The sequence below is a fragment of the Nomascus leucogenys genome, chromosome 10 (assembly GCF_006542625.1).
Source record: "Nomascus leucogenys isolate Asia chromosome 10, Asia_NLE_v1, whole genome shotgun sequence".
Taxonomy (NCBI): domain Eukaryota; kingdom Metazoa; phylum Chordata; class Mammalia; order Primates; family Hylobatidae; genus Nomascus; species Nomascus leucogenys.
The window spans coordinates 95,937,663-95,964,348 of record NC_044390.1 but is presented as its reverse complement, the minus strand read 5'-3'; the positions used below and the strand labels follow the sequence as shown (position 1 = coordinate 95,964,348).

The window sequence follows — 26,686 nt, the reverse complement described above, 5'->3', positions numbered from 1 at the left end:
ATTTTAGTAGAGACAGGGTTTCACCACGTTGGCTAGGTTGGTCTTCAACTCCTGACCTCAGGTGATCTACCTGCCTCAGCCTCCAAAATTCTGGGATTTAAAATGTCTTTTGAAAACAAGTGTTTCTCTCATCTCTATCTCCTTCTGGCATGCTTCGTTCTCTGGTTTCACAAGACGGCCTCTGGCAACCCCAAGCTTATATCTCCACAACCTCAAACTCAACAGAAAAGAGAATCACTTCTTCCTGCTCATTCCAGAGTAAATTCTGGGATTACCTTTGACCAACTAGGATCACTTGTCCATCTCTGAACCAAGTACTTTATTTTTGTTTATTCATTTATTTTTTGAGACAGAATCTCACTCTGTTGCTCAGGCCGGAGTGCAGTGGCATGAACTCGGCTCACTGCAATCTCCGCCTCCAGCGTTCAAGCGATTCTCCTACCTCAGTCTCTCAGGTAGCTGGGATTACAGGCGCGTGCCACCGTGGCCGGTTGATTTTTGTATTTTTAGTAGAGATGGGGTTTTACCATGTTGGCCACGCTGGTCTCAAACTCCTGACCTCAGGTGATCTGCCCGCTTCAGCCTCTGAAAGTGCTGAGATTACAAGCGTGAGCCACTGTGCCCGACCTGAACCAAGTGCTTCAGCTCAATAGGTGGGATACTGCTGATTGGACAGACGTAGGTCAGCTGCCCGCTGTTGGACTGGAGGGTCAAACCGCCTGACCTAAATCACAGGGAGCATTGATTAGTTAAGGAAAATCAAGGTGCGGTCACCAGAAGGGAGAATGGATGCTGAATAGGACCCAACAACAGCTGTCCTCTAAAGAGCCTGGCCACTCACCGGGCCAATTTTATTTGCTGGGTGCTTATCCTTTCATAATATTCTTTATAACTCTTTATAAAATAAGAACATTAACTTTTGGGAGGCTGAGGCAGGAGAATCACTTGAACCCAGGAGGTAGAGGTTGCAGCGAGCCGAAATTGTGCCACTGCACTCCAGCCTGGGTGACAGAGCAAGACTCCATCTCAAAAATAAAATTAAATAAATAAAATAAAGGCATATTATAGAAAGACTGTCATTCCATACATACTTATAATAGGATCAATAGGACTCAGGAATATGGAGATATGAAAAGTTCTGCTGAAAGAGAGTTTATAGAATGGGTGGCAAGACTCTGTCTCAAAAAAAAGAACATTGTCTTATGTATTTCCATTTTTTTTCTCAGTTTGTGTGCTCTCAACAGCAATTATTATTTTTTATACACATAAGTTTTAAATCTTTGTGTAGTCAAACTGATTTTTACTGCATGCCTTCTGCCTTTAGTGTTAGGCTTAGGAAGCCGTTTTCTCTCGATTATATATTTGCCAATATCTTCTCCTAGTGCTTTTATAGTTTTAGTTTCTTAATTTTAATATTTAATCCATCTGGAATTTATGTTGGTACAAAATACGAAGCCTATTTTCCCCCATGTTTCAACATTCATTCCAACATAATTTTTTTAACAATCCATCCTTTCCCCATGAATTGATGAATTACTGATTTTTTTTTTTTCTTTTTTTGAGACGGAGTCTCACTCTGTCGCCCAGGCTGGCATGCAGTGGTGCAACTTCGGCTCACTGCAAGTTCGGCCTCCCGGGTTCATGCCATTCTCCTGCCTCAGCCTCCCCAGTAGCTGGGACTACAGGCGCCCACCACCACGCCCGGCTAATTTTTAATATTTTTAGTATTGATGGGGTTTCACCGTGTTAGCCAGGATGGTCTCAATCTCCTGGCCTCGTGATCTGCCCGTCTCAGCCTCCCAAAATGCTGGGATTACAGGCATGAGACACCACACCCGACCCCATCTTTTTTATTTGGAGACGGAGTCTTGCTCTGTCACCCACGCTAGAGTGCAGTGGCGCGATCTCGGCTCACTGCAACCTCTGCCTCCCAAGTTCAAGTGATTCTCTCACCTCAGCCTCCTGAATAGTAGCTGGGATTACAGGCTTGCATTACCATGCCAGGCTAATTTTTGTATTTTTAGTAGAGATGGGGTTTCACCATATTGGCCAAGCCGGTCTCAAATTCCTGACCTCAGGTGATCTGCCTGCCTCAGCTTCCCAAAGTGTTGGGATTATAAGCATGAGCCACCACACCCAACGGGATCCATTTATTATCATACACTGAGATTTTTCTTTTTTGCTTTTATTATTTATTTATTTATTTGAGATGGAGTCTCGCTCTCTTGCCCAGGCTGTAGTGCAGTGGCATAATCTCAGCTCACTGCAACCTCCACAGGTTCAAGCATTTCTCTGGCCTCAGCCTACTTAGTAGCTGGGATTACGAGAACCTGCCACCATGCCCGGTTGAGTTTTGTATTTTTAGTAGAGACAGGATTTCACCACGTTGGCCAGGCTGGTCTGGAACTCCTGACCTCAAGTGATCTGCCCAGCTTGGCCTTCCAAAGTGCTGGGATTACAGGCGTGAACCACCGTGCCAGGCAGGCTTTCATTATTATTATTATTATTATTTTTGAGATGGAGTTTCACTCTTGTTGCCCAGGCTGGAGTGCAATGGTGCAATCTCGGCTTACTGCAACCTCAGCCTCCCGGGTTTAAGATATTCTCCTGCCTCAGCCTCCAGAGTAGCTGGTATTACGGGCACCTGCCACCACGGCTGGCTAAATTTTTGTATTTTTAGTAGAGACAGAGTTTCACCATGTTGTCCAGGCTGGTCGTGAACTCCTGACCTCAGGTGATCTACTGGCCTTGGCCTCCCAAAGTGCTGGGATTACAGGCGTGAGCCACCATGCCTGGCCTCATTATTATTTTTAATTGACATAATAATTGTTCATAATTATAGGGCATAAGGTAGGATTTTGAAACATGTATGAGATCAACTTTTTTAGCTTCTATATATGAGTGAGAGCATATGGTATGTATCTCTCTGTGCCTGGCTGATTTCACTTCATACAATCAGTTATTTTGTATTAGTGCTTCTGTTCTTGTTCTTTGTATTCATCTTCCTTGATGTTTCCTGTAAGGCCTCATCTAGAAAACAAATAACACTTATAATTACCAATGAACAATTATATGATTACAGTTTAGGCTAAGGTTGCTTACAAGGAATTGTGAAAGTGGTGGTTAAAATAGGATCTTAGTTGTGGTCACACCATCTTGCGCTTCTTGTAATAGAAGGAAGTAGAAGTTCATTTTCTTTCACTTACTCTCTCACTCTCTCTTCACCTCCCTGCTTCTATTGGCGAAGCCCAACTTTTGTAAATGTCTTGGGGTTTTTTTTTAAATATATGCTTTTATTTTTCCGTGATTACAAACACAACTGAATATCAAATGCACAAAGTAAGAATTATATGGGGAAAAAAATCAGATACGTTCATATATATATCTCCTTCTCAAGGCTATTTCCATCCAGAATAACCTTGGTTTGCCAGGGCCAATAGAAAGAAGTCACAAAATCGCCTTCAGTCAAATTTGTGAGTTTGCTTTCTTCTATAATTCCAATACCTCCACCATCAACGACTTCAGATAGCTGCCAAGGTGTTATATAATCAGAGCCAGTGTCTTCATTCATTCTACAACGAAGGCTGTCACTTCACACTTGGAAGGTTGCACAGTGGCCGGGCAGTGGCGCTCCTCACTTCGTCCTGGGGGTTTTTTAAACACAGATGGAAAAGTACCCAAGAAAGAGGCGTTGCTACTTGCAACGGTCAAATAAAATGAGTGCCTGAAACAAGTCAAATCAAAACCAGCTCCCTTACCGTACACTCTCACATCCTCTGTTAAAATAAACGCAAGCCATTCTGGGAGCTGAATTAGTTCACACTAAAAGTAGATTAGTGTGGCTTTGGTTTAGGATCAAGGATTTAACACCTGATTCTATTCCGTTGGTTGCCTGTGTTTTTATTGATTTCACTTTTTATACCTTCTGCTTCTATCAAGATTATTTGTAGCCAGAAAGAATGGTTGCAACAGCGACTCCTTGAAGTAAATAGAATTTATGGCCACTCTCTGTACCCAAGGAGATTCGAAAGATGTATGGCATGGCCTGTGGCTGCACTACGGCCAATGACTTATGCTGTGGCCTGATGCATGAAGATGGGTGGCGGGGGGGGCTATCAGAGTCCCTCCCTGGGGAACTTGGAAATCGGAGAAGCTGAAGCACTTGCCGTGAGTGCTGAGGCTGAGCTGAGCTGAGGCTGAGCTGTCATGACTCGGGGCAGGCGTTCAGCAGTTGTTTGTTCAGTGAATGAGTGACGTACGGATGGCACAGAAAGGCTATGACGGCTGCTTCTAACGCGAAGTTTTGAAGAAGCTGAAACTGTGAGTAAGGAGAGGCAACTGTCCCGCAGTGAGGAGTCAGCAACTCAACAGAGATGTGAAACTACAGCAGGTATGTCATGAAACAGCCAGAGGAGTCAGGCAGTCCCCTGAATGTCCTGTCTCTGATGGTTTCTCAGTTCACTGCCTCAAATCACACCCACTCGAGCTCCGCACTGGGTGAGGGTCAGGAGACAAGGTGGTGCCAGAGAAGGGAGAACTCTGTGTTTCCAAGTCTAGTCCACACCACAGGCACCTTTGCAAAGAGTGTCCTTGCCCCTTTCCCAGAGGGCCCTTGAGGTGAAGAGCCAATAGACAAAAATGTTATTTTGGAAGACACGGTTACCTATCCCTTAGATGCCTACTGTATGGGTTAGGTCATTTATTAATTTTAGCTGCAAAGGAGAGCCTCATAGGATCACTTTTTGGGGCAGGAGTATATTGCAAGCATATCCAATAAAGTGGGAGGAATCACGTTACATCAATTCTTTAGCTATACCATCACTGGGGGGCTCAGTACAGGGGCTGTAAATCCAATTATTACAGGAGCCAGGCAGAAAACTCATGGGTCAGGCATGAGAAAAAAATCAGGCTGGCCTCTCTTGTTCTTTTATTTTTTTTATTATTATTATTTTTTATTTTTTGAGACGGAGTCTCGCCCTGTCGCCCATGCTGAATGCAGTGGTGCGATCTTGGCTCACTGCAACCTCCGCCTCCTGGGTTCAAGCGATTCTCCTGCCCTAGCCTCCCAGTTCTTTTATTTTTTCCATTTTTGATAGGATTATGATAGGTGGCTTGGGGCCACAAGTAATACAAATAACAGAAAACCCAACACAGTGGCTTAAACAACGTTAAGACTATCTCACTTCTCCCTGAGTCTCCTGTGCCATCCCCCAAGTCAGTCTCATCCTAAGCTGGTTCATCTCACGGTTGTCAACAGCCATCAGGAGCTATTAGAGCTGCAGGCTTCCTAACTCATGTCCAGTTTGGGAGCATGTGCCTCGCCCACCGTCAGCCAATGAGTGGCCTTGCCTCTAGTCTGACTGGGTCAACTTGCCTCATTTGTCCACTCCTGGGTCAGTAACCACAGGCACCAGGGAAATTTCGTGTCCTGAAAGGTTAGAGTCTGCGTTCCTGAACTAGTCACCATGAAGAGGCATGAGACTAGTACTGGTGTGGGCTAGTTCCATCTGAGAACAAGGATGAAGTCAGGTTCTCCTGAGCTACATGGGAAGCTAGTGGGGGCAGGGGTGGGTTGAGGAAGACAAATATCTGAAGAGAATCAGGATTGTTTGGAAAAAGAAAGAGTATGGATGTTGGCTTATTAGTCAATCATATCCATTACATTTTAGGAATGGTGTTGCTGGCAGGGCATGGTGGCTCTAGCCTGTAATCCCAGCACTTTGGGAAGCCAAGGCAGGCAGATCACCTGACTTCAGGAGTTCAACATCAGCCTGGCCAACATGGTAAAACCCCATCTCTATAAAAAATATAAAAATTAGCCGGGTATGATGGCAGGTGCCTGTAATCCCAGCTACTTGGGAGGCTGAGGTGGGAGAATCACTTGAACCTGGGAGGGGGAAGTAATGGTGAGCCAAGATGGCACTATCACACTTCAGCCTGGGCAACAGAGCAACATCCCGTCTCAAAAAAAAAAAAAAAAAAAAAAAAAAAAAAAAAAAAAAAAAAAAAAGAATGGGATTGCTGATAGAAGTTACTGCAGTGATGGTTTGAAATAGACCATGCTGTCCAATATGGTAGCCACTAGTCACAAACCACTTGAAATATGGCTAGTGTAAGTGAGAAACAGAATTTTTCATTTTATTTAATTTTAACTCGTTTCAATAGCCACACATAGCTAATGGCTCCTGCACTGGACTATGCAGATATGGAGAATTTTCTCCATGATAAGAAAAATAAGACAATAGTGAGTGGGGAGGATTTAGGAAAGCTAGAAAGTGTCTGCCATCTAAAGACAGTGGCTGCTGCTCAGTGTCAGCAGATAGTGGCTACAGGGGGAAGCAAATGTGTTTCTATTACCTGTTGCTGCACAATAAACTGCTCCAGAATTTAGTGGCTTAAAAGAACAACCATGTTATTTGTTTACAATTCTGTGATCTGGGCTGAGGCTCAGCTGGGCGGTTCTTCTGCTGGTCTTCACGCGGCTGCATTCAGTGGGCAGGTCATCTGGAATGCTGAGAATCCCCTCTCCATATAGTTGCAGACTCCTCCTCAACATACGATGGAAGGTAGGTGGACTTCTAATATGATGGCTCAGGAGACCCCAGTCATGAAAATGGAAGGTGTCAGACTTTAAGCCTGTGCCCAGACCAGGCCTAGAAACACTTTTGATGTATTCTCTTGGTCAAAACAGGTCACAGGACAGGCCCTGTGGCATGATCTCTGAGGAATACATAAAGGCTTGAATACTATGGGGCATGGTTGAAAGTGATGGAATCATACTAATGTAACAGGTAATCACAAGTCCAGCATTGCCAGAGCTCACATTTATTTTCCCCAAATAGCAAGGCATCCAAATTTATACGTGAAACCTTTCAAATTATAACTATTAGTTCACTTTCTTTTGGTACCAGCTTTATTGAGACATATTCGCATACTATATAATTCACTTATATAAAGTGTAGAATTCAGTGGCTTTTTAGTACATTCACAGAGATCTTCCCCTCCCCTCCCCCAGTACCGGGAAACTGTACTAATTTGCATTGTCTGTATGGATTTGCCTATTGCCTATTCTGGCCATTGCATATAAATGTGATCTTGCAAGACGTGGTCTTGGTTCACTTTTTTTTTTTTTTTTTTTAACTTAGCTTTAGTTTTCTCAAATGAGGCAATGCAACTGGATTAATTTACTATCATCCAAAAATGGCAGAGTGTGTTGAGCACTGTTTGGACACTGGGTTATCACATGATTCAAGTAATTTGCTTTGCTTTCATTCCATGTTTAATGTTAATTTTACTCTAGGCTTTGCCTGAGCGTCAGACCTATCAGTCTTAGAACAAATACTCAAAGATTCTGTCTCATCTACCAACTGCAAAGTGGAAGCAGCACTGGACTCATAATTAGATATAAGCCTTTCATTGAAGTCTGAGTTCTATTGCTTTCTTTTGTTATTTTTTATTTTGAGACAGTTTTGCTCTATCACCCAGGCTGGAGTGCAGTGGCATGATCTTGGCTCACTGCAACCTCCACCTCCCAGGCTCAAGAGATTCTCCTGCCTGAGCCTCTTGAGTAGCTGGGATTACAGGTGTGCACCACTACCGCCTGGCTAATTTTTGTAATTTTAGTAGAGATGGGGTTTCACCATGTTGGCCCGGCTGGTCTTTAACTCCTGACCTCAAGTGATCTGCCTGCCTCGGCCTCCCAAAGTGCTGAGATTATAGGCATGAGCCACCGTGCCACTGCACTCCAGCCTGGGTTACAAGAGCGAAACTCCATCTCAAAAAGAAAAAAAAAAATTGGCATGTATGTGTGTGTGTCCGTATCTACATGTTCAAGGACATATATTAGTATCCAATAATAAGTTAAAATACTAACATATGCCCTTGAACATGTATAGACACACACATATACACATGTATACACACACATATACACACTTATATACACATATATACATATATGTACATATATGTATATATGTGTATACACACACATATATGAGAACATAAGGTGACTTGCATCATTTACATTCAACAAATGGTCAGTCATTCACTCATCCAGTTAAATCTACACCTATTTATCATTGGCAAGTGTTGTGCTAGCCTCTAGAACTACAATAGTGGTTAAAACAAAGATCCCGGCCATCCCAGCTTTAAAGACAGGCATTCAACAGTTGCACAAAATAAGTATAAATTATAACCGGTGCTGTGGGAAAAAAGTATAGGGAGTTCCAAGGCCATAAAAACGGGGAGCTAATCTAGTGTGACAGGGTTAGGAAAGTGATATTTGAGCTGACGGCTGGAAATGACAAGCATCAACAGATAGGTGGCAAAGGTCCAATTCGGGCACTCAATTATTCTCTCATTAGACATTCATTAAATATATATTGCCTCCTGTGTGGCAGCACTGTGCTGACCATCAGTCTATCTGTCGGACATTTAAAAAAGTTTTCCAAAAAGAGAATGCATGCAACTTCAAGACTTACTGGCAGGATTACTTCTCCAGATGACCTACTGGCAAGCCAACTTCCCAGCTACTGGCTCCACCCTCATCTTAGCTGGAGGGAATGATGAAGGAAGAGGAGGCTGTCTTACACTAATTGAATCATTGCAGCAGCTGTGGATCCCGATTCCTTTCTTTCTTTCTTTTTTTTTTTTTTTTTTGGAGACAGGGTCTCACTCTGTCACCCAGGCTGGAGTGCAGTGATGCCCTCACTGCTGAATGCAGGCTCTACCTCCCGGGCTCAAGTGATCCTCTTGCCTCAGCCTCCCAAAGTGCTGGGATTATAGGCGTGAGCCATCATCCCAGGCCAGGGTCTCAATTTCTTTTTTTTTTTTTTTTTCTTTTTTTTGAGACGAAGTCTCACTCTGTCACCAGGCTGGAGTGCAGTGGCACAATCTCGGCTCACTGCAACCTCTGCCTCCCTGGTTCAAGCGATTTTCCTGCCTCAGCCTCCTGAGTAGCTGGGATTACAGGCGCGTGCCACCACACCCGGCTAATTTTTGTATTTTTAGTAGAGACGGGGTTTCACCATGCTGGCCAGGCTGGTCTCGATCTCTTGACCTCGTGATCTGCCCGCCTCGGCCTCCCAAAGTACTGGGATTACAGGCGTGAGCCATCATCCGAGGCCGGGGTCTCAATTTCTGAAGCCATGCTGAGGGCCATTTTTGGGCGGCACTCTTTCACTCCACTATGTGCCAGGCGCTGTCCCAGAGGCAGGGAGCATAGTGAGGAACAAAACACAAGAGAATCCTGCCATCAGGAAGCTTACACCTGTGAACACATGCAGGTTGGGGAGATAAACGAATAAATTAAAAAATGTAACAGGTAAGAAAGAGAAAGAGTAACATGATGGAATGGGATACTCGGGCCTTGGACGGGCTGGTGAAAAAAATATTTCTCTGAAGTCAACACTTTGGTGGAAGGTTGAAGGATAAGAAGCCAGTCATGCAACCATAAATGGTGTAGGGGCAGTCTCTGGGAAAGCCTGAAACAGGCTGGAGCTTGCCTTGTTCTAAGCCAGTGAGTCTCAATGGGGGCGTGTTTGCCTCCAGGGGTCCTTCGGCAAAGTCTTGACATTTTCGGTTGTTAATTTGAGGTGCTAGGGGGTGGAATTGGCCCCTAGTGGATAGCAGAGGCCAAAGCTGCTGTTGAACGTCGTGCAACGCACAGGACAGTCCCGTCGCTCAAAGTGCCAACAATGCCCGGGTTGAGAAACCGGGTCCTCTCCAGGACTGAAGCCCAGGGCAGGGAGCACGGGGGCAGCCTGAGCAAACCCGCCTGGAGAGCAGCCGCCGTCTCAGTGTGAGTTTTGGCTGCCTACTGGGCCCCACTGAAGCCGGAAGAGGGCCAGGCTCCGGCTTCTTTGTTTAAACTCCCTCAGTCCGACTGCATGCAGTGGCTCATGCACGTAATTCCAACACTTTGGGAAGCTGAGACGGGAGGAATGCTTGATGCCAGGAGTTCGAGACCAACCTGAGTAACAAAGCGAGACCCCATTTCAAAAAACTGTTTAAAAATTAGCCACAGGCAGTGGCGAGCGCCTGCGGTCCCAGCTACCCAGGAGGCTGAGGTGGGAGGGACGCTTGATCCTGGGAAGCTGAGGCTGCAGTGAGGCGTAACCGCATGACTGCACTCCAGCCTAGGCGAGAGAGGGAAACCCTGTCTCAAAAAGGCAAAAAAAGGCAAAAAAAGGCTCTTGGCGGCCAAGCTGCGGAATCCCAAGCTCCCCAAGACACGCAGCGACCCAGAATACCAGCCACTTCCTCGCCTTGTGTTCGGGGCGGGGCCGGAAGTTCCCGCGAGTGGGGCGTTGAGCAGCGGCGAGCCCGCCCAATAGGGACGGCCCAGGCCCGGAAGTCTCGCGAGAAGGGCGGCGGCCCCCGGGTTCTGGGACAGGTGACCCGGCGGCGGGTCGAGGCAGCTGGCGGCGTCGCATGGAGGGCTCTGGGGGCGGTGCGGGCGAGCGGGCGCCGCTGCTCGGCGCGCGGCGGGCGGCGGCGGCGGCGGCTGGGGCGTTCGCGGGCCGGCGCGCGGCGTGCGGGGCCGTGCTGCTGACGGAGCTGCTGGAGCGCGCCGCTTTCTACGGCATCACGTCCAACCTGGTGCTATTCCTGAACGGGGCGCCGTTCTGCTGGGAGGGCGCGCAGGCCAGCGAGGCGCTGCTGCTCTTCATGGGCCTCACCTACCTGGGCTCGCCGTTCGGAGGCTGGCTGGCCGACGCGCGGCTGGGCCGGGCGCACGCCATCCTGCTGAGCCTGGCGCTCTACCTGCTGGGCATGCTGGCCTTCCCACTGCTGGCCGCGCCCGCCACGCGAGCCGCGCTCTGCGGTTCCGCGCGCCTGCTCAACTGCACGGCGCCTGTTCCCGACGCCGCCGCCCGCTGCTGCGCACCGGCCACTTTCGCGGGGCTGGTGCTGGTGGGCCTGGGCGTGGCCACCGTGAAGGCCAACATCACGCCCTTCGGCGCGGACCAGGTGAGCCGCGCCCTCGCGCTGTCCCTGTCCCTGTCCAGCCCCTGCTCAGCCCCAGCCTCTTCCCCTGCCCCAGTCCTTGCCTCTGACCGCGGAGGGAGCCCCTTGCTCCGCGGGGCTTCTGTCTGGTGCAGAGGAATCCCGCCAGCAGCTGGGCCAAGACCGGAGGGACCGGTGTGATAGGTGCTGGAGGGGGTTTGCCTGGGGCAGGGTGAGGTCTACACACACACAGTGATGGCCGCAGTGGCTTTAAAGAAAAGAGAGGCTGGGCGCGGTAGCTCACGCCTGTAATCCCAGCACTTTGGGAGGCCGAGGCGGGAGGATCGCTTGAGCCCAGGACTTTGAGACCAGGTTGGGCGACATAGTGAGACCTCATCTCTACAAAAATTTAAAAATTTGCCGGCCGTGGAGGCGCACACCTGTAGTCCTAGCAGAGAAAGGAGGATTCCTTGAGCTTACGAGTTTCGGAGGCTGCAGTGAGCTAGGGTCACACCAGTGCACTCTAGATTGGTTAACAGAGTGAGACCCCACCTCAAAAAAAAAAAAATAAAAAAAAATAAGCTGAGCGCAGTGGCTCACGCCTGTAATCCCAACACTTTGGGAGGCCGAGGTGGGTGGATCACCTAAGGTCAGGAGTTGGAGACCAGCTTGGTCAACAGGAGTTCGAGACCAGCCTGACCAGCCTGGCTAAAAATACAAAAATTAGCCGGGCGTGGTGGCGGGCACCTGTTATCTCAGCTAGTCGGGAGGCTGAGGCAGGAGACTTGCTTGCACTCGGGAGGCAGAGGTTGTGATGAGCCGAGATCGTGCCACTGCACTCCCAGCCTGAGCGACAGAGTGAGACTCTTGTCTCCAAATAAAAAAAATAAATAAATGAAAGGGACCCTCTCTATGTTTAGGCCGTGTAAGTTCGGACCAGAAGGCTAGGAAAGGGCAGTTGTTTGAGGAGCTTTCAGACATGGGGATTCGCAGGTGCAGGGCCCTGGGCCAGGAAGCTGAGGGAAGGGGAAGGCCCTGCTGTTGCCTTAGCTTCCCTTACAAAGAAGTGGGAAAACACTCACATTGCGTCTTTGTGGCTTTAAAGGAGTTTTGGGCTAGGTTGGGTAGGAAAGCTCAGATGAAAATGAGTTTGAGTCAAGTTAGCATCAAGCTGCCCCCTGCAACTGTAACTGCCAAGAAGTGAGGGAGGAACCACTGCAGCTCTTCAGGAGGGGAAAGGACATGGCCACCAAGTATTATATGCAGAATAGGCCGCCTTTAAGAGCAATAGCAAACTCAGATCATTTCAGAAAATATAAAAAAAAGTGGGGAGTGAGGTGGAAGGCTGGGGCCGGATCATGTGAGGAGTGTTAAAGCTTTGGGATACAGTCCTGAGCTTTACTGGGTTCTAGCAGGGAGTGATACTATTTATGTCATGTGCAGAGCAAGCACTACAGCTGGAGTAGCAGGTCAGGTCTACTTCTTGTTTTCTGAGGATTCACAAGCTAAGAATGGTTCTTAATATTTTCTTTTTTTTTTCTGAGGCGGAGTCTCACTCTGTCGCCAGGTTGGAGTGCAGTGGCGCGATCTCAGCTCACTGCAACCTCCGCCTCCTGGGTTCAAGCGATTCTCCTGCCTCGGCCTCCTGAGTAGTTGAGACTACACGTGCATGTCACCATGCCCAGCTAATTTTTGTATTTCTAGTAGAGATGGGGTTTCACCATGTTGGCCAGGATGGTCTTGATCTCTTGACCTCATGATCTGCCTGCCTCGGCCTCCCAAAGTGCTGGGATTACAGGCTTGAGTCATGGCGCCCATCCGGTTCCTACATTTTTAAGTGGTTGGAAACAGGATAATTTGTGACGAGTGAAAATTTTATGAAAATGTCTCATAGAACTCAAAATGTAAACTGCCTGCCCCTTCACAGAAGTGTGCGGATGCTTGTTGTAGAAAATGGATTGTGTAGGAAGTGGTGACATTAGGGACATGAGGTGGGAGTCTCTCCCAACTAGAGTGGAGGCAGTGGAGGTGGGTGAAGTGGATGGATGGAGTTCAGCTATGGAAGTAGAATGGGCAGGAAGTACTGGCGGGTTGTCTAGTCCCTGTTTGTGTTGCTATGTAGGAATACCTGAGGCTCAGTCATCTATAATGAAAAGATGTTTTTTTGGTTTAAGGTTCTGCAGGCTCTACAAGAAGCAGGGCGCCAGCATCTGCACTGGTGAGGGCCTTGTGAACGGGGAGCCAGCTGTGTAGAGATCACATGCACTAGAGGAAGTGAGAGGGGAGGGAGGTGCCAGGCTTGTAAATGACCTCTCTCATAGGAGAGTTCACTCCTAACTGCGACAGCCAAGCCCCAAGCCTTTCTTCAGGGATCCGTCCCCATGACTCAAACAGGGATCCGTCCCCATGACTCAAACACTAGGCCCCACAAACAGCACTGGGGATCACATTTCTTCAGGAAGTTTGGAGGGTCAGACATTGAAACCATGGCATGTGAGCAGTAGGGAAGGCGGCACTTATGCTTTTGCCCAAGTATCTGTGAGTGCCTGTTTTTTAGGAACATTTACTGAGAGCTTACTGTGCACCAGGCCCAGTGCTTGCTAAGTACAGTATCTGGTTAGTCCACTAACACGTATGCTACATGTCTACATGTCTGCAAGACTACTTGGGTAGTCTACATGACACGTACGGTGCCCATTTTACTGATGAGGAAACTGAGGCTTGAGAGGTTTAATCATTGGCCCAAAGTTACATAGCTTGTATGTGACTGAGCCAGGATTCAAAAGCCTGTCCTTTGAGTGTGAGCTTTCACTCTGCCTGTGTGAGGCTATCCGTTACAGTCAGGAGATACCTTAGAACGATGTTAGAAATGATAGTCTTCTAATGTACTGGATTGGAACTGGGTTTTTGGTACAGTGGCACATACATGACCAAATCCGAACTTCACAGGAGTCTTAGATGTGAGCCCATTTTACTGATGAGGAAACAGGCACAAAAACAGATCACTTTCTTACTGCCTATGGGTAGTGAGTGGTCAAGCTGGACTTCATTCCAGCTCTGGTTCTTTTTTAGCTTCTGCACTAAGATGGGCCCAGTGCGCGTGCGTTCCGTAATGGTTCTGCAGGGCTGGATCTCAAGGCCCAGGCTCTTGGCCTTGGGGCGCCATTGGCTCCTGAAAGAACGGGGCCAGTAGTACAGTCAGCCTCTATCTTTTAAAGACCTGGCCACACCACACAGGTGTACTCGAAAGCTTCCACTGTGCCTCTTACATGTGCCTTTCCCACGTGATCTTATTTAAGCCTCGCAACAGTTGATGGTGTATGTGCTGCACTTAAGCCTGTTATACAGGGAACAGGCCTAGAGGGCTGGCTCCCAAGGCTGCACAGCAAGTGCCTAGGGGAGCTGGTTAGGGGCCCTGGCAGCCTGACTTAAAAGCTGGTGCTCTCCGGGAGATAACAGGCGAGTAATTGATACTTCTTAAAATGAGGAGGAAATGGTGCTCGGTTATCTCAAATGAATCTGACAGAATATGCGCTTTTTCATCCATAATTAAATGAGGATGTTGAAAGGAGATGTGGCTTCTTCCTCAAGATAGCCGGCCTGATCTCTTCCCATGTAACGCTGTCACGGGAAAAGGGGACCTTGTGGATGAAAGGCTACTCGAGAGGCCTGGCCGCCCCCTGCAGCGCATGCTGAGTGACTGGATCCCGGCTGCTTTCCTGGCCGTTCTTCTTGGATGCTTGCGATAATTTGTAGACCACCCATTAGCTAATAATGGACCAATGTTGCCTTTCTTAGGTGTGGTAATCTCACTGCCGTTAAAAGAATGTCCTTATTTCCAGGAGATTCATGATGAAAGTTTGGGGGCGGAATAGGTTGCTGGAGTGTATTTGTAAATAGATCACCCAGAAGTACTTTTTTTTAAGACCGAGTCTCATTCTGTTGTCCAGGCTGGGGTGCAGTGGTGCGATCTCGGCTCACTGCAACCTTTGCCTCTGGGTTCAAGCTATTCTCGTGCCTCAGCCTCCTGAGTAGCTGGGACTACAGGTGTGAGCCACCAGACCTGGCTAATTTTTGTATTTTTAACAGAGACGGGGTTTCACCATGTTGACCAGGTTGGTCTCGAACTCCTGACCTCAGGTGATCCACCCGCCTCGGCCTCCCAAAGTTCTGGGATTACAGGCGTGAGCCACCGCGCTCGGCCAGTATTTTTTATGTTTAGAAAAAAGAGTGCTGAGGCTCCAAGTGAAGGGTAGAGAAGTGTGCATTTTGCGATTCAACTTTTCTATACATTTGGAATTTTTTTAAATGAAAGGTAAGAAAATGTTCACTGATGAATGTATGAACTAAATGTAGTATATCTGTACAGTGGAATATTTTTCAGCCATTAAAAAAGAAATTAAGTACTGATGAGCCTTGAAAACATTCCGCTGAGTGAAGGAAGCCAGACATATAAGGCCCAGTTGTGCAATTCCATCGATGCGGAATGCCCGGAAGAGGCGAGGCCACAGAGACTGGGAGGAGATTAAGGGTTGCCAGGGGCCAGGAGACCAGGAGAGGGGCGTGGGAGTGACTTAAAGGGAACAGGAGTTCCTGTTGGTGTGATGAGAATGTGGACTTGGATGGCAGTGATGGCTGTACATCTCTGAATATACTAAACACTACTGAATTGTACACTTTTAAAGGGTGAATTTTATGGTATGTGAATCATAGTGAAAAAACATTTGAGGGGAAAAGTACCCTTATGCCAGGGTGCTTGCCCGTGACCAGGTGGCAGGTCCCTCTCCAGGTGCGGCTGTTTCATGGCAGGAGGCCTGGCTGGGGACCCTGAGGTGTGCAGGCCTGAAGTACACTCTGCTGTGCCCCAGGCGAGGGTTAATTTGTCCTGGTTTGGTCCTTCTCATTTAGAGGAAACCTATTTGTATTTTTAAGGTGCTTTTTATGGTTCTTTTACACTTACCTCTTCATCTCCCAGGTAGAGTCTCTGGGAAACATTCTGATAGAAGAGACGATGGGGTGAGGCTGCATAGCTTTGAGAAGGAGGCCCAGTTGGCTTCTGAAAGAGGATGTGTGAGCTGTGAGTCCAACGGAGATGTATGTTCGTGTAAATCATGTCAGCCCCGTATCTTCCCCCGCCGTGCTTCACCTTTTTCAAAGGTCACAATCATTCTTGGCGGATGGATTATTTGAAATAGTGACCTGAAAGATGAAAATCTTATGTTACAGATAAACAGAGCAAATGGTGCATTTTTTTTTTTTCTAGAGGAAAAACTGACACTCTCCATTTTAAGGAATTTTTCTGTCAGCCAACTGTTTAGTGTGCTGTACACAATTCTATTCTTTTAGCTTTTCATCTCCAAATTGATTTTGGTGGTATCTTTTGACCAGTCATGTGAAAACCTTGTTTACCCTTGGTGGGGCATGTGGCTGCTGCTCACACAGTGATGTCATGCAAACGATGGGCAGGGAGGCCGTGACCTCTTCACCAGGGCGGGGAAGCATGTGATGTCCCTTCACAGCAGCCAGCTTCCCTTGGTACAGAAATGCCTGCTGTGTGGTTATTTAGGGCTTAGTAATTTTGGTTCATAAAGTAATTTTGATGGATTACTCTTGGAGTTGAAATAAATTGACCACCACAATTACACAGGAAATGAGGATGAATGGCATTTTAAGGTTAGGATTTTCCCAGACTAATCAAATGCTGATTTTTTCATGCTTCACCTGAAGGGGACATAGGTCTGAGTCTGTGGGAAGGTGTGTGCAGTGTCACTGTGGGTAATGAGAAGGTCCGAGTGAGACCGTGGGAAGGTGTGTGCAGTGTCACTGTGGGTAATGGGAAGGTCCGAGTGAGACCGTGGGAAGGTGTGTGCAGTGTCACTGTGGGTAATGAGAAGGTCCGAGTGAGACCGTGGGAAGGTGTGTGCAGTGTCACTGTGGGTAATGGGAAGGTCCGAGTGAGACCGTGGGAAGGTGTGTGCAGTGTCACTGTGGGTAATGGGAAGGTCCGAGTGAGACCGTGGGAAGGTGTGTGCAGTGTCACTGGGTAATGGGAAGGTCCGAGTGAGACCGTGGGAAGGTGTGTGCAGTGTCACTGTGGGTAATGGGAAGGTCCGAGTGAGACCGTGGGAAGGTGTGTGCAGTGTCACTGTGGGTAATGGGAAGGTCCGAGTGAGACCGTGGGAAGGTGTGTGCAGTGTCACTGTGGGTAATGGGAAGGTCCGAGTGAGACCGTGGGAAGGTGTGTGCAGTGTCACTGTGGGTAATGGGAAGGTCCGAGTGAGACCGTGGGAAGGTGTGTGCAGTGTCACTGTGGGTAATGGGAAGGTCCGAGTGAGACCGTGGCAAGGTGTGTGCAGTGTCACTGTGGGTAATGGGAAGGTCCGAGTGAGACCGTGGGAAGGTGTGTGCAGTGTCACTGGGTAATGGGAAGGTCCGAGTGAGACCGTGGGAAGGTGTGTGCAGTGTCACTGTGGGTAATGGGAAGGTCCGAGTGAGACCGTGGGAAGGTGTGTGCAGTGTCACTGTGGGTAATGGGAAGGTCCGAGTGAGACCGTGGGAAGGTGTGTGCAGTGTCACTGTGGGTAATGGGAAGGTCCGAGTGAGACCGTGGGAAGGTGTGTGCAGTGTCACTGTGGGTAATGGGAAGGTCCGAGTGAGACCGTGGGAAGGTGTGTGCAGTGTCACTGTGGGTAATGGGAAGGTCCGAGTGAGACCGTGGGAAGGTGTGTGCAGTGTCACTGTGGGTAATGGGAAGGTCCGAGTGAGACCGTGGGAAGGTGTGTGCAGTGTCACTGTGGGTAATGGGAAGGTCCGAGTGAGACCGTGGGAAGGTGTGTGCAGTGTCACTGTGGGTAATGGGAAGGTCCGAGTGAGACCGTGGGAAGGTGTGTGCAGTGTCACTGTGGGTAATGGGAAGGTCCGAGTGAGACCGTGGGAAGGTGTGTGCAGTGTCACTGTGGGTATGGAAGGTCCGAGTGAGACCGTGGGAAGGTGTGTGCAGTGTCACTGGGTAATGGGAAGGTCCGAGTGAGACCGTGGGAAGGTGTGTGCAGTGTCACTGTGGGTATGGGAGGTCGGTGGACGGGGAGGTGTGTGCAGTGTCACTGTGGGTAATGGGAAGGTCCGAGTGAGACCGTGGGAAGGTGTGTGCAGTGTCACTGTGGGTAATGGGAAGGTCCGAGTGAGACCGTGGGAAGGTGTGTGCAGTGTCACTGTGGGTAATGGGAAGGTCCGAGTGAGACCGTGGGAAGGTGTGTGCAGTGTCACTGTGGGTAATGGAAGGTCCGAGTGAGACCGTGGCAAGGTGTGTGCAGTGTCACTGTGGGTAATGGGAAGGTCCGAGTGAGACCGTGGGAAGGTGTGTGCAGTGTCACTGGGTAATGGGAAGGGGTGGGGGGGGTGTGCAGTGTCACTGGGTAATGGGAAGGTCCGAGTGAGACCGTGGGAAGGTGTGTGCAGTGTCACTGTGGGTAATGGGAAGGTCCGAGTGAGACCGTGGGAAGGTGTGTGCAGTGTCACTGTGGGTAATGGGAAGGTCCGAGTGAGACCGTGGGAAGGTGTGTGCAGTGTCACTGTGGGTAATGGGAAGGTCCGAGTGAGACCGTGGGAAGGTGTGTGCAGTGTCACTGTGGGTAATGGGAAGGTCCGAGTGAGACCGTGGGAAGGTGTGTGCAGTGTCAGTGTGGGTAATGGGAAGGTCCGAGTGAGACCGTGGGAAGGTGTGTGCAGTGTCAGTGTGGGTAATGGGAAGGTCCGAGTGAGACCGTGGGAAGGTGTGTGCAGTGTCACTGTGGGTAATGGGAAGGTCCGAGTGAGACCGTGGGAAGGTGTGTGCAGTGTCACTGTGGGTAATGGGAAGGTCCGAGTGAGACCGTGGGAAGGTGTGTGCAGTGTCACTGTGGGTAATGGGAAGGTCCGAGTGAGACCGTGGGAAGGTGTGTGCAGTGTCACTGTGGGTAATGGGAAGGTCCGAGTGAGACCGTGGGAAGGTGTGTGCAGTGTCACTGTGGGTAATGGGAAGGTCCGAGTGAGACCGTGGGAAGGTGTGTGCAGTGTCACTGTGGGTAATGGGAAGGTCCGAGTGAGACCGTGGGAAGGTGTGTGCAGTGTCACTGTGGGTAATGGGAAGGTCCGAGTGAGACCGTGGGAAGGTGTGTGCAGTGTCACTGTGGGTAATGGGAAGGTCCAAGTACATTTCAGTTATGAAATCATTTGTGCCTCTATTAAGTTTAGATACTATGTTTACTGGCCTCTTTTATGCTTGTCAAAAAATTACTTTTTTTTTTTGCTTTTACACTTCTAGTTTTGTTTTCTCAGTAACCATTTCTCTGCTCACATTTTTCATTTTTCTTCCTGGTCCATGTCTAGTATAGCATGAGAATTGGTGTCCACTGTTGAGCAATATTTAAATGCATTGTGTCCTAGTGAGGAAGTGTCTTAGATGTCTAAAAAGTTCTCATCTCAAACTCTTTATTCGGTAGAGATGTCTGCATTTGGTCTAGGACCTCTGTTCAGTATTGTCATAGATAGGAGAAGAGTTTAAACTCTTGAGAACATGTGATTTTCTTTTAAACTTAGATTTTTAGTTTGAAGTGGTGTTACTATATATAACTAAATGACCTGCCACCACAGTAGCTATGCTTAATCTTTGGACTTCAAACAAATCTCTTTTTGAGGAGCACACAGTTTTTTTTTTTTCTTTTGCTCTATTTCCTTTAGAGAGGTGCACACAATTTTATAAATTTTATACCCCTGATTTAATCTTTAAAAAATAGAGCTTAAAATACCATATCAAATATATGACTGCTAAAAAGATGCATGTGCTTATTGCATACCGTATCTTTTTTTTTCTTTTGAGACAGGGCCTCTGTCGCTTAGGCAGGAGTGCAGTGGTGCCATCACAGCTCACTGCCACCTCCTCCCCAGTTCAAGGGATCCTCCCACCTCAGCCTCGCAAGTAGCTGGGACTGTAGGCACACACCACTGCACCTGGCTGATGTTTGTAATTTTTTGTAGAGATGGGGGTCTCTCTGTGTTCCCAGGCTGGTCTCAAACTCCTGGACCCAAGCAGTCTGCCTGCCCTGGCTTCCCGAAGTGCTGGGATTCCAGACCTGAGCCACCATGCCCAGCCATAATTGGTTGTTTTGGCCCCATTGAGAATTTGTTATTCAGTAGAGCTGATTGTTCTGTGGATCCAGAAACTAGATCTGTTATTGGAATAAGAATTTTCTAACTTTCATAACCTGTGACTTAAGAGTGATACAGTAGAATAGAAGTTTTTAAGACAGCAAGAGAGTCTTTTTATGAGATCCAGTATCAGCCTCTCATAAGTTTGTTAAAAACAAATTTATGAAATGAAACTCACTAGAAATGTCTCTGTCTAGTACAGGGTTCATTTGCACAGTGTCTTATTTAGAGGTAAAAATCCAGGTGGGCAGAGAAGGCTTCTGGTGTGTCTGCCCCCAAATGACCTGTTCCCACCGCTTGGGCTCCATTGAGGTAGCCTCGTGAACTCCGTAAGCCTACACGTTGCATGATTACCTCAGTGCTTTTGTTTGAGTCCAGGAAGTCAGTGATTTTTGAGCCTTTTGGAAATCCCACCCTTATCAGAATTTCTCCGATTCCACTGATAGCCTGTCTAATCTAAAAATAGCATGTGGTTTTATCTTTAGTCTGTAATTTCCTCTTTGCTTCAAGTTTACTGAGATCTCTGATTCTCAGGAGACCAGATACAATTGGTGTGGGTGGTGGCTTGGCCTCACTGAACAAATGTCACCTGCAGTCTCTTTGGGGCCTAAGCATATTTGCGGGGTGCCTCATGGTACTTGCATGTAGCTCAGTAAGGCGTGGAGCTTTGTAACATTGGTTCTAAAACTTACCTGTGAGTAGAAGTCACCTGGGAAGTTACTTGAAATGCAGATTCCTGGGCCTGGGCCCCAAAGACCATGATTCAGTAGGTCTGGAGCATGGGTCCTGTGACTCTGTTTTTGCTTTTTTTTTTTTGAGATGGAGTTTCGCTCTTGTCACCCAGGTGCGGTAGCACAATCTCGGCTCACTGCAACCTCCGTCTCCTGGATTCAAGCGATTCTCCTGCCTCAGCCTCCCAAGTAGCTGGGATTACAGGTGCCCGCCACCACGCCCGGCTAATTTTTGTATTTTTAGTAGAGACGGTGTTTCACCATGTTGGCCAGGCTGGTCTCGAACTCCATACGTCAAGTGATCCACCCGCCTCGGCCTCCCAAAGTGCTGGGATTATAGGCGTGAGCCACCATGCCCAGCCGACTCTGTTTTTAAAGAGCATTCCAGGTAATCCAAGGCAAGTGGTTCAGGTACTTAGAAAAATTCTATAGCAAGTGGTCCACATACTCGGAAAAAGTCTCTAGGATTAGTTGGACTTTAGTGTAATTAAGGGAAACCTACCCAGCACCTGTAGTAATTAAAAGCGTGGGGTATGTTTTTGTCGAGATCCGTGAATGTTTCTCTAAACACCATTTTGATTGTGTTGCGCTTCTTAAAGGTTGTGATGACAACGGTAATTTTAACCACTTGACTGTATATGTTTTTCATCCTTGAAGACTGTCATATATCTTCAAGTGTCTTTCCTCCCTGTTATTTTAGGTTAAAGATCGAGGTCCGGAAGCTACTAGGAGATTTTTTAATTGGTTTTATTGGAGCATTAACCTGGGAGCGATCCTGTCGTTAGGTGGCATTGCCTATATTCAGCAGAACATCAGCTTTGTCACTGGTTATGCGATCCCCACTGTCTGCGTCGGCCTTGCTTTTGTGGTCTTCCTCTGTGGCCAGAGCGTTTTCATCACCAAGCCTCCTGATGGCAGTGCCTTCACTGACATGTTCAAGATACTGACGTATTCCTGCTGTTCCCAGAAGCAAAGTGGAGAGCGCCAGAGTAATGGGTAAGCACTTAGTTCTCATCTCGGGCTGTTTGAAAGGACTTTATCGATCTCTTTATTAACATCCTAGCTGAGGTTTGTTGCGTGCTTATTGTGTGCTGGGCCCGGGTTGAGTGCTTTACATGTCTTCTCTCCTTTAACATTGCATTTCCCCAGGGAAACGAGTGCGGTCTTATTATCCCATCTTAAAGACAGGCCAGTGGCCTGATTCCAGAGCTCATGCTTTAACCCCACATTACACTTTCTCTCACTGCTAATGTAGACGGAAACTCCTTTGGTGCCAGATTATAAAGGTAGAAATTTGTGGAGGGCATCGAGGAGACAGAAGACATGCTTTATGCATGTTTCTTTTTATTTTAAAAAGCTTTGAAATACATTTGAATGAAAAGCTAAGCAGTTGCTTATGCCGTCAGTACCTGTCTCTGCTCTTTAAAAAGTAAGCCACTGCCTCTTACCTAAAGGTCAGCGTGGGCCCCATCATGCAGCGGTCAGGTCCATCATGCAGCGGTCAGGTCTGTAACTCTGCCAGGAAGGTGCAGTAGCAGAATGGCAAGATGCACTGAGGGTAACCAGATGATCTCATGGGACTTACCCGGTGTTAGCACCAAAGTCCCATGAACTGAGGTGTTAAAACAGAAAGGCCTGTGTCCTCAGAACCCCTCCAAGTCACTGGCCAACTATGACTCATGTTTGGTGATGTTAGATGCCAGTTAATAAAGTCCAGAACTAAGCCCAAGAAGAGAGCTCAGAAATGTTTGTGTTACTCTTTATTGAGGAATAATTTACAGATAGTAAAATTTACCCCTCATATCTGTACAGGTCTGTGAATTATGACAAACTTACTCACGTTGTGTAACCACCAGTGCAGTCAAGGCATAGATTATTTCCATCATTCCAGAGAAGTCTCTGGGACCTTTTGTAGTCAGTCCCCTCATGGAATGTTTTGATCAACGTAGAAATGCCTGGAGGCTGCTGGGTGGAGTGCACAATGGGAGCCGTGCACCCTATTGTGGCATGGCACTGTTTGCTGGACATTCTTCTGCGGACCCACTCACACGTCTGCCTGCTTGCGGCTTGTCTGTGTTTGTCTTACTGTTGTGCTTGGAGCCATAGCGAATGTGTCTAATATTCCTTCCACGTGGTAGATTGAAACTACACCAAAATAGCCCTGTGCGTCTACTTCTTTGCTCCTGATGTCTCTGATTGCTCCAGCTGTCCCTGTGTGGAGTTTTGGCAGATCTCACCAGTCTAGATGACCTATTGGAAATGCCAGTGGGTCATTGTGGCATTCAGACACATAATTCAAAACTACAAATGGTGGGACCACGCTGAAGAATTTTTAGTAATTAAAGTACAGGAGGCTGAGGTGGGAGGATCGCTTGAGCCCAGGAGGTCAGGTCAAGGCTGCAGTGAGCCATGATTGCACCACTACATTCTAGCCTGGGTGACAAAGTGAGACCCTGTCTCAAAAAAAAAAAATTAGGTAGCCCCATCTTAGCTGACACTAGTCTTTTGCCAGGGCCATATTTGATTAGACAAAAGCAGTGTTTCAGATCCTAGAAGTCCTTTTCAGGAACAGCCCTTAAAGTTTTAGTATCTGTGTGGGTGGTAGCCCATAGACATTTCTGCAGGAGAACAGCATTGTTTTGTGGACATATTTGGGTTTTAACGCACAAATGGCAGCGTGGAGAGGGTTTGGAGTTACTTTTACTTAGGAAACTGATTTCCTCTTAGGATTGTCTTTGAAAGTCTTCTTGTGCAAAAATAAGGGAAAAGAAGCGACGGCTAGCTTGCAGAAAAGTTGATGGTCTGAAAATTCTCAAATTCTGCCGTTTGTATGAACGGGCTCTGTAACCTTGGGTAGGTTACTGATCTTGCAAAACCCAGCTTTCCTTTTTGTACAGCGGAGATGGATTCATCTCATGGGATCACTGTGGGGCCTGAGCACAGTGATGTATGCAAGGCCCTCAGCAGGATGCCAGGCACACAATAAGGGCCCTGTCAGTGGTGACCACTGTGACGAGAGTGCCTTAAAAAAGTTGGGCCTCCAGGCCTGGTGCGGTGGCTCACACCTATAATCCCAGCACTTTGGGAGGCCCAGGTGGGCAGATCATGAGGTCAGGAGATCAAGACCATCCTGGCTAACACGGTGAAACCTCGTCTCTACTAAAAATACAAAAAATTAGCCGGGCGTGGTGGCGGGCGCCTGTAGTCCCAGCTACTTGGGAGGCTGAGGCAGGAGAATGGTGGGAACTCGGGAGGTGGAGCTTGCAGTGAGCCGAGATCGCGCCACTGCCCTCCAGCCTGGGTGACAGAGTAAGACTCCATCTCAAAAAAAAAAAAAAAAAAAGTTGGGGCCTCCAAAGCCTGAGGAAGAATGACATACCCAGCATTTTTACAGTCGTGACACTTAATTTCATCTGGCCCAATCTCAGTTTCAATCCAGGTTGATCTGTGTTTTGAAGATAATATAGTGCTTGATATTAAATGAGAAATGAAGGTGTATTTGTTCAACTCATCAGACCAGAGTAGAAATTGTTCTACAGCTTTTTGAGATACATACTTCTTTGAGCATCTGTGAGAACCAGTGGACTCTCTCCCTGGAGAATACACACACACGTACGTGCGGCCTTCACAGAGACTCGGGCACAGGCGTCCTGAAACTGGAGCTCGTCAACTTTTGAGGGAGGAGCAGAGGGCTCTTGTGGGTGTTCAGGTGTCACTTGTGACCGTGGCTTCGTGTTGGACCCTTGTATGTTGCAAAATAGTGCACCTAACAATATGTATAACCCAGTAAAGCTTCAGATGCATACTGATTTCACAGCTTTTAAATATTTTAATTATGTAAAGCGAAAGTAATATAACCAGTAACCCGTGTGAATGATTCTTTGTGTGAAAATGGATTTGTTATTTATTATTTAAATGTTTTTAGTGAAACGTATTTAATATGATGTGGTAAACCACTGATAGTATCTGTATTAGGTACAAAAGGACTTTTCATTTCCTTTTTGAAAAGAAGTAGTACTTGAAGAAGTTAATGTTTTCTAGTGCAAGTATTTATAATGTCTTTGGAATTTATTTTCACTTTTGGGTGTTTTTGTTTCTGATTATTTTCCCCCACTAGACTAAGTCCATAAGGACAGGAGCCCTCTCCTTTAGCCCCCAGATAGAGCAATGCAGGGCCCACAGCAGGTACTCGATCAGTATTTGTTGAATCGAACTTAGTTTTCTTGTCCAAAATTTGGCTAAAATATTAAATTATAGTTTTCAGCGCTTCCATTTTTCCCCACTCTGAATGTCCAGACTTAAAATGTTGACTTTATAAGAGAAAGAATTTAAAATACCAGCACCATAGTAAAATGGGACCTGAGTTAATAAACTAGAAAGCTGACAGGTGCCATTTCTGTTGGCTTCCCACAGTTAAACACAATCTTAATGGGAGTTAACTCTCTCCTGGTACTTCTGGCTTTAGAGAATAGTGTGCACTTTGTTTTCCTGTTTTACCCCTGAGATCCTTGGTGCCCGTTCCCCATTAGAGTGTTTTGGAGCTGGGAGAGAGTGTGGAGCTGTCTAGTGGGGCCTGTTCATTTTCTAAATCATGAAGCAGGCCCAGAGCGAGTAAGTGAAACTCGTTAGTACAAGAGCTGGGAATGCCAGGTCCATGTTCCTGCTGTGACCAGCAGATGTGAGGGCAGTGGCAGGGAGTGGAGGGGCAGTGGTGTCCTGCAGGGGTCAGGGCCTCAGGCTGTAAAGCCAAGACTGCCTGGGTCCAAGTCCTGGCTGTACCTCGGGCACCCTTCTCACTGTCTGTGCCCAGGCATCTTCCTCTGTGCAATAGGGCCCTGAAGAGTTTTAACACCACATGGTTAATGAGGGAGCACATGGGACGCGGTGCACTGGGCACTCACTGTTTCCTACTGTCAGGGGACAGAGCCAGGGACATCGTCCTCTCATCACCACCAGCACTGCCCTCTCCCACAGCTCTTCCTTAATCCAAGAGCTGACAGCTTTCCTCCGAGAATAGAAGCCTGCCTCAGTCCTGCCAGTGACTCAGTTTAACCAGCAGGATTTTATTAACAGCATTGGTATTGGCTGTCAGGTCTTGATGTTTGATAAATTAGCTGATTAAAAATTCACACAGTCCAGTGCATTTTTTCATATGCTATCCAGTGGCGTAGCTAGTGTCCGTCCCAGTGTCAGGTGGAGCTGCAGACTCTCCCCATTCGGAGACTGCCGAGCTGGCAGCTACGCTGGGGCTCAGCTCAGCTGTGGTTCACACTGTCATCACAGATCTTCCAGCCACGCTAAAATTACAGTAGCCCAATTGCACTTTGACTAGAAAGTCCCTTTGTCAGCTGTTTCAGTACATTCTGTGACATTTAGAAATAATTTAGGTAGCTGTGTTGGGTGTGTACAGTTAGTAAGTGATGGAATGAGTTGAAGCAGATTCAATACAGTGAGCTGGTTTCTTACCTCCAAACTTAATTTGTGACCAAATAATTGATTGCTGGGAGGGGAAGAAAACTAATTCCTTCATTTTATTTCCCAAAGTGAAGGCATTGGAGTCTTTCAGCAATCTTCTAAACAAAGTCTGTTTGATTCATGTAAGATGTCTCATGGTGGGCCATTTACAGAAGAGAAAGTGGAAGATGTGAAAGCTCTGGTCAAGATTGTCCCTGTTTTCTTGGCTTTGATACCTTACTGGACAGTGTATTTCCAAGTGAGTGGTGACAAACAGGTTTAATTTCCTTTATCTTCCTATGAAGTCTTACCCTAGCACTTGTTTTGGCCATTTCTAAAGTAGTTAGGACTAGGTGATTTTTTTT

General features: G+C 47.5%; 1 protein-coding gene across 2 annotated transcripts in view; it reads left to right on the top strand.

Annotated features, from left to right (window-relative positions):
• Window positions 1–10,388: 10,388 nt before the first annotated feature.
• The window catches only part of SLC15A4 (solute carrier family 15 member 4), a 33,165-nt gene continuing 16,867 nt past the window's right edge, over window positions 10,389–26,686 (top strand). Inside the window, exons 1-3 of one of the 2 annotated variants that reach the window (XM_030821673.1) lie at window positions 10,389–10,974; window positions 21,568–21,863; window positions 26,412–26,580. In XM_030821673.1, coding sequence (XP_030677533.1) covers window positions 10,435–10,974; window positions 21,568–21,863; window positions 26,412–26,580 — 1,005 coding nt within the window. In that variant the 5' untranslated portion in view covers window positions 10,389–10,434. The remainder of the gene's footprint in view (window positions 10,975–21,567; window positions 21,864–26,411; window positions 26,581–26,686) is intronic. The other variant, XM_030821674.1, reaches the window with a different exon arrangement.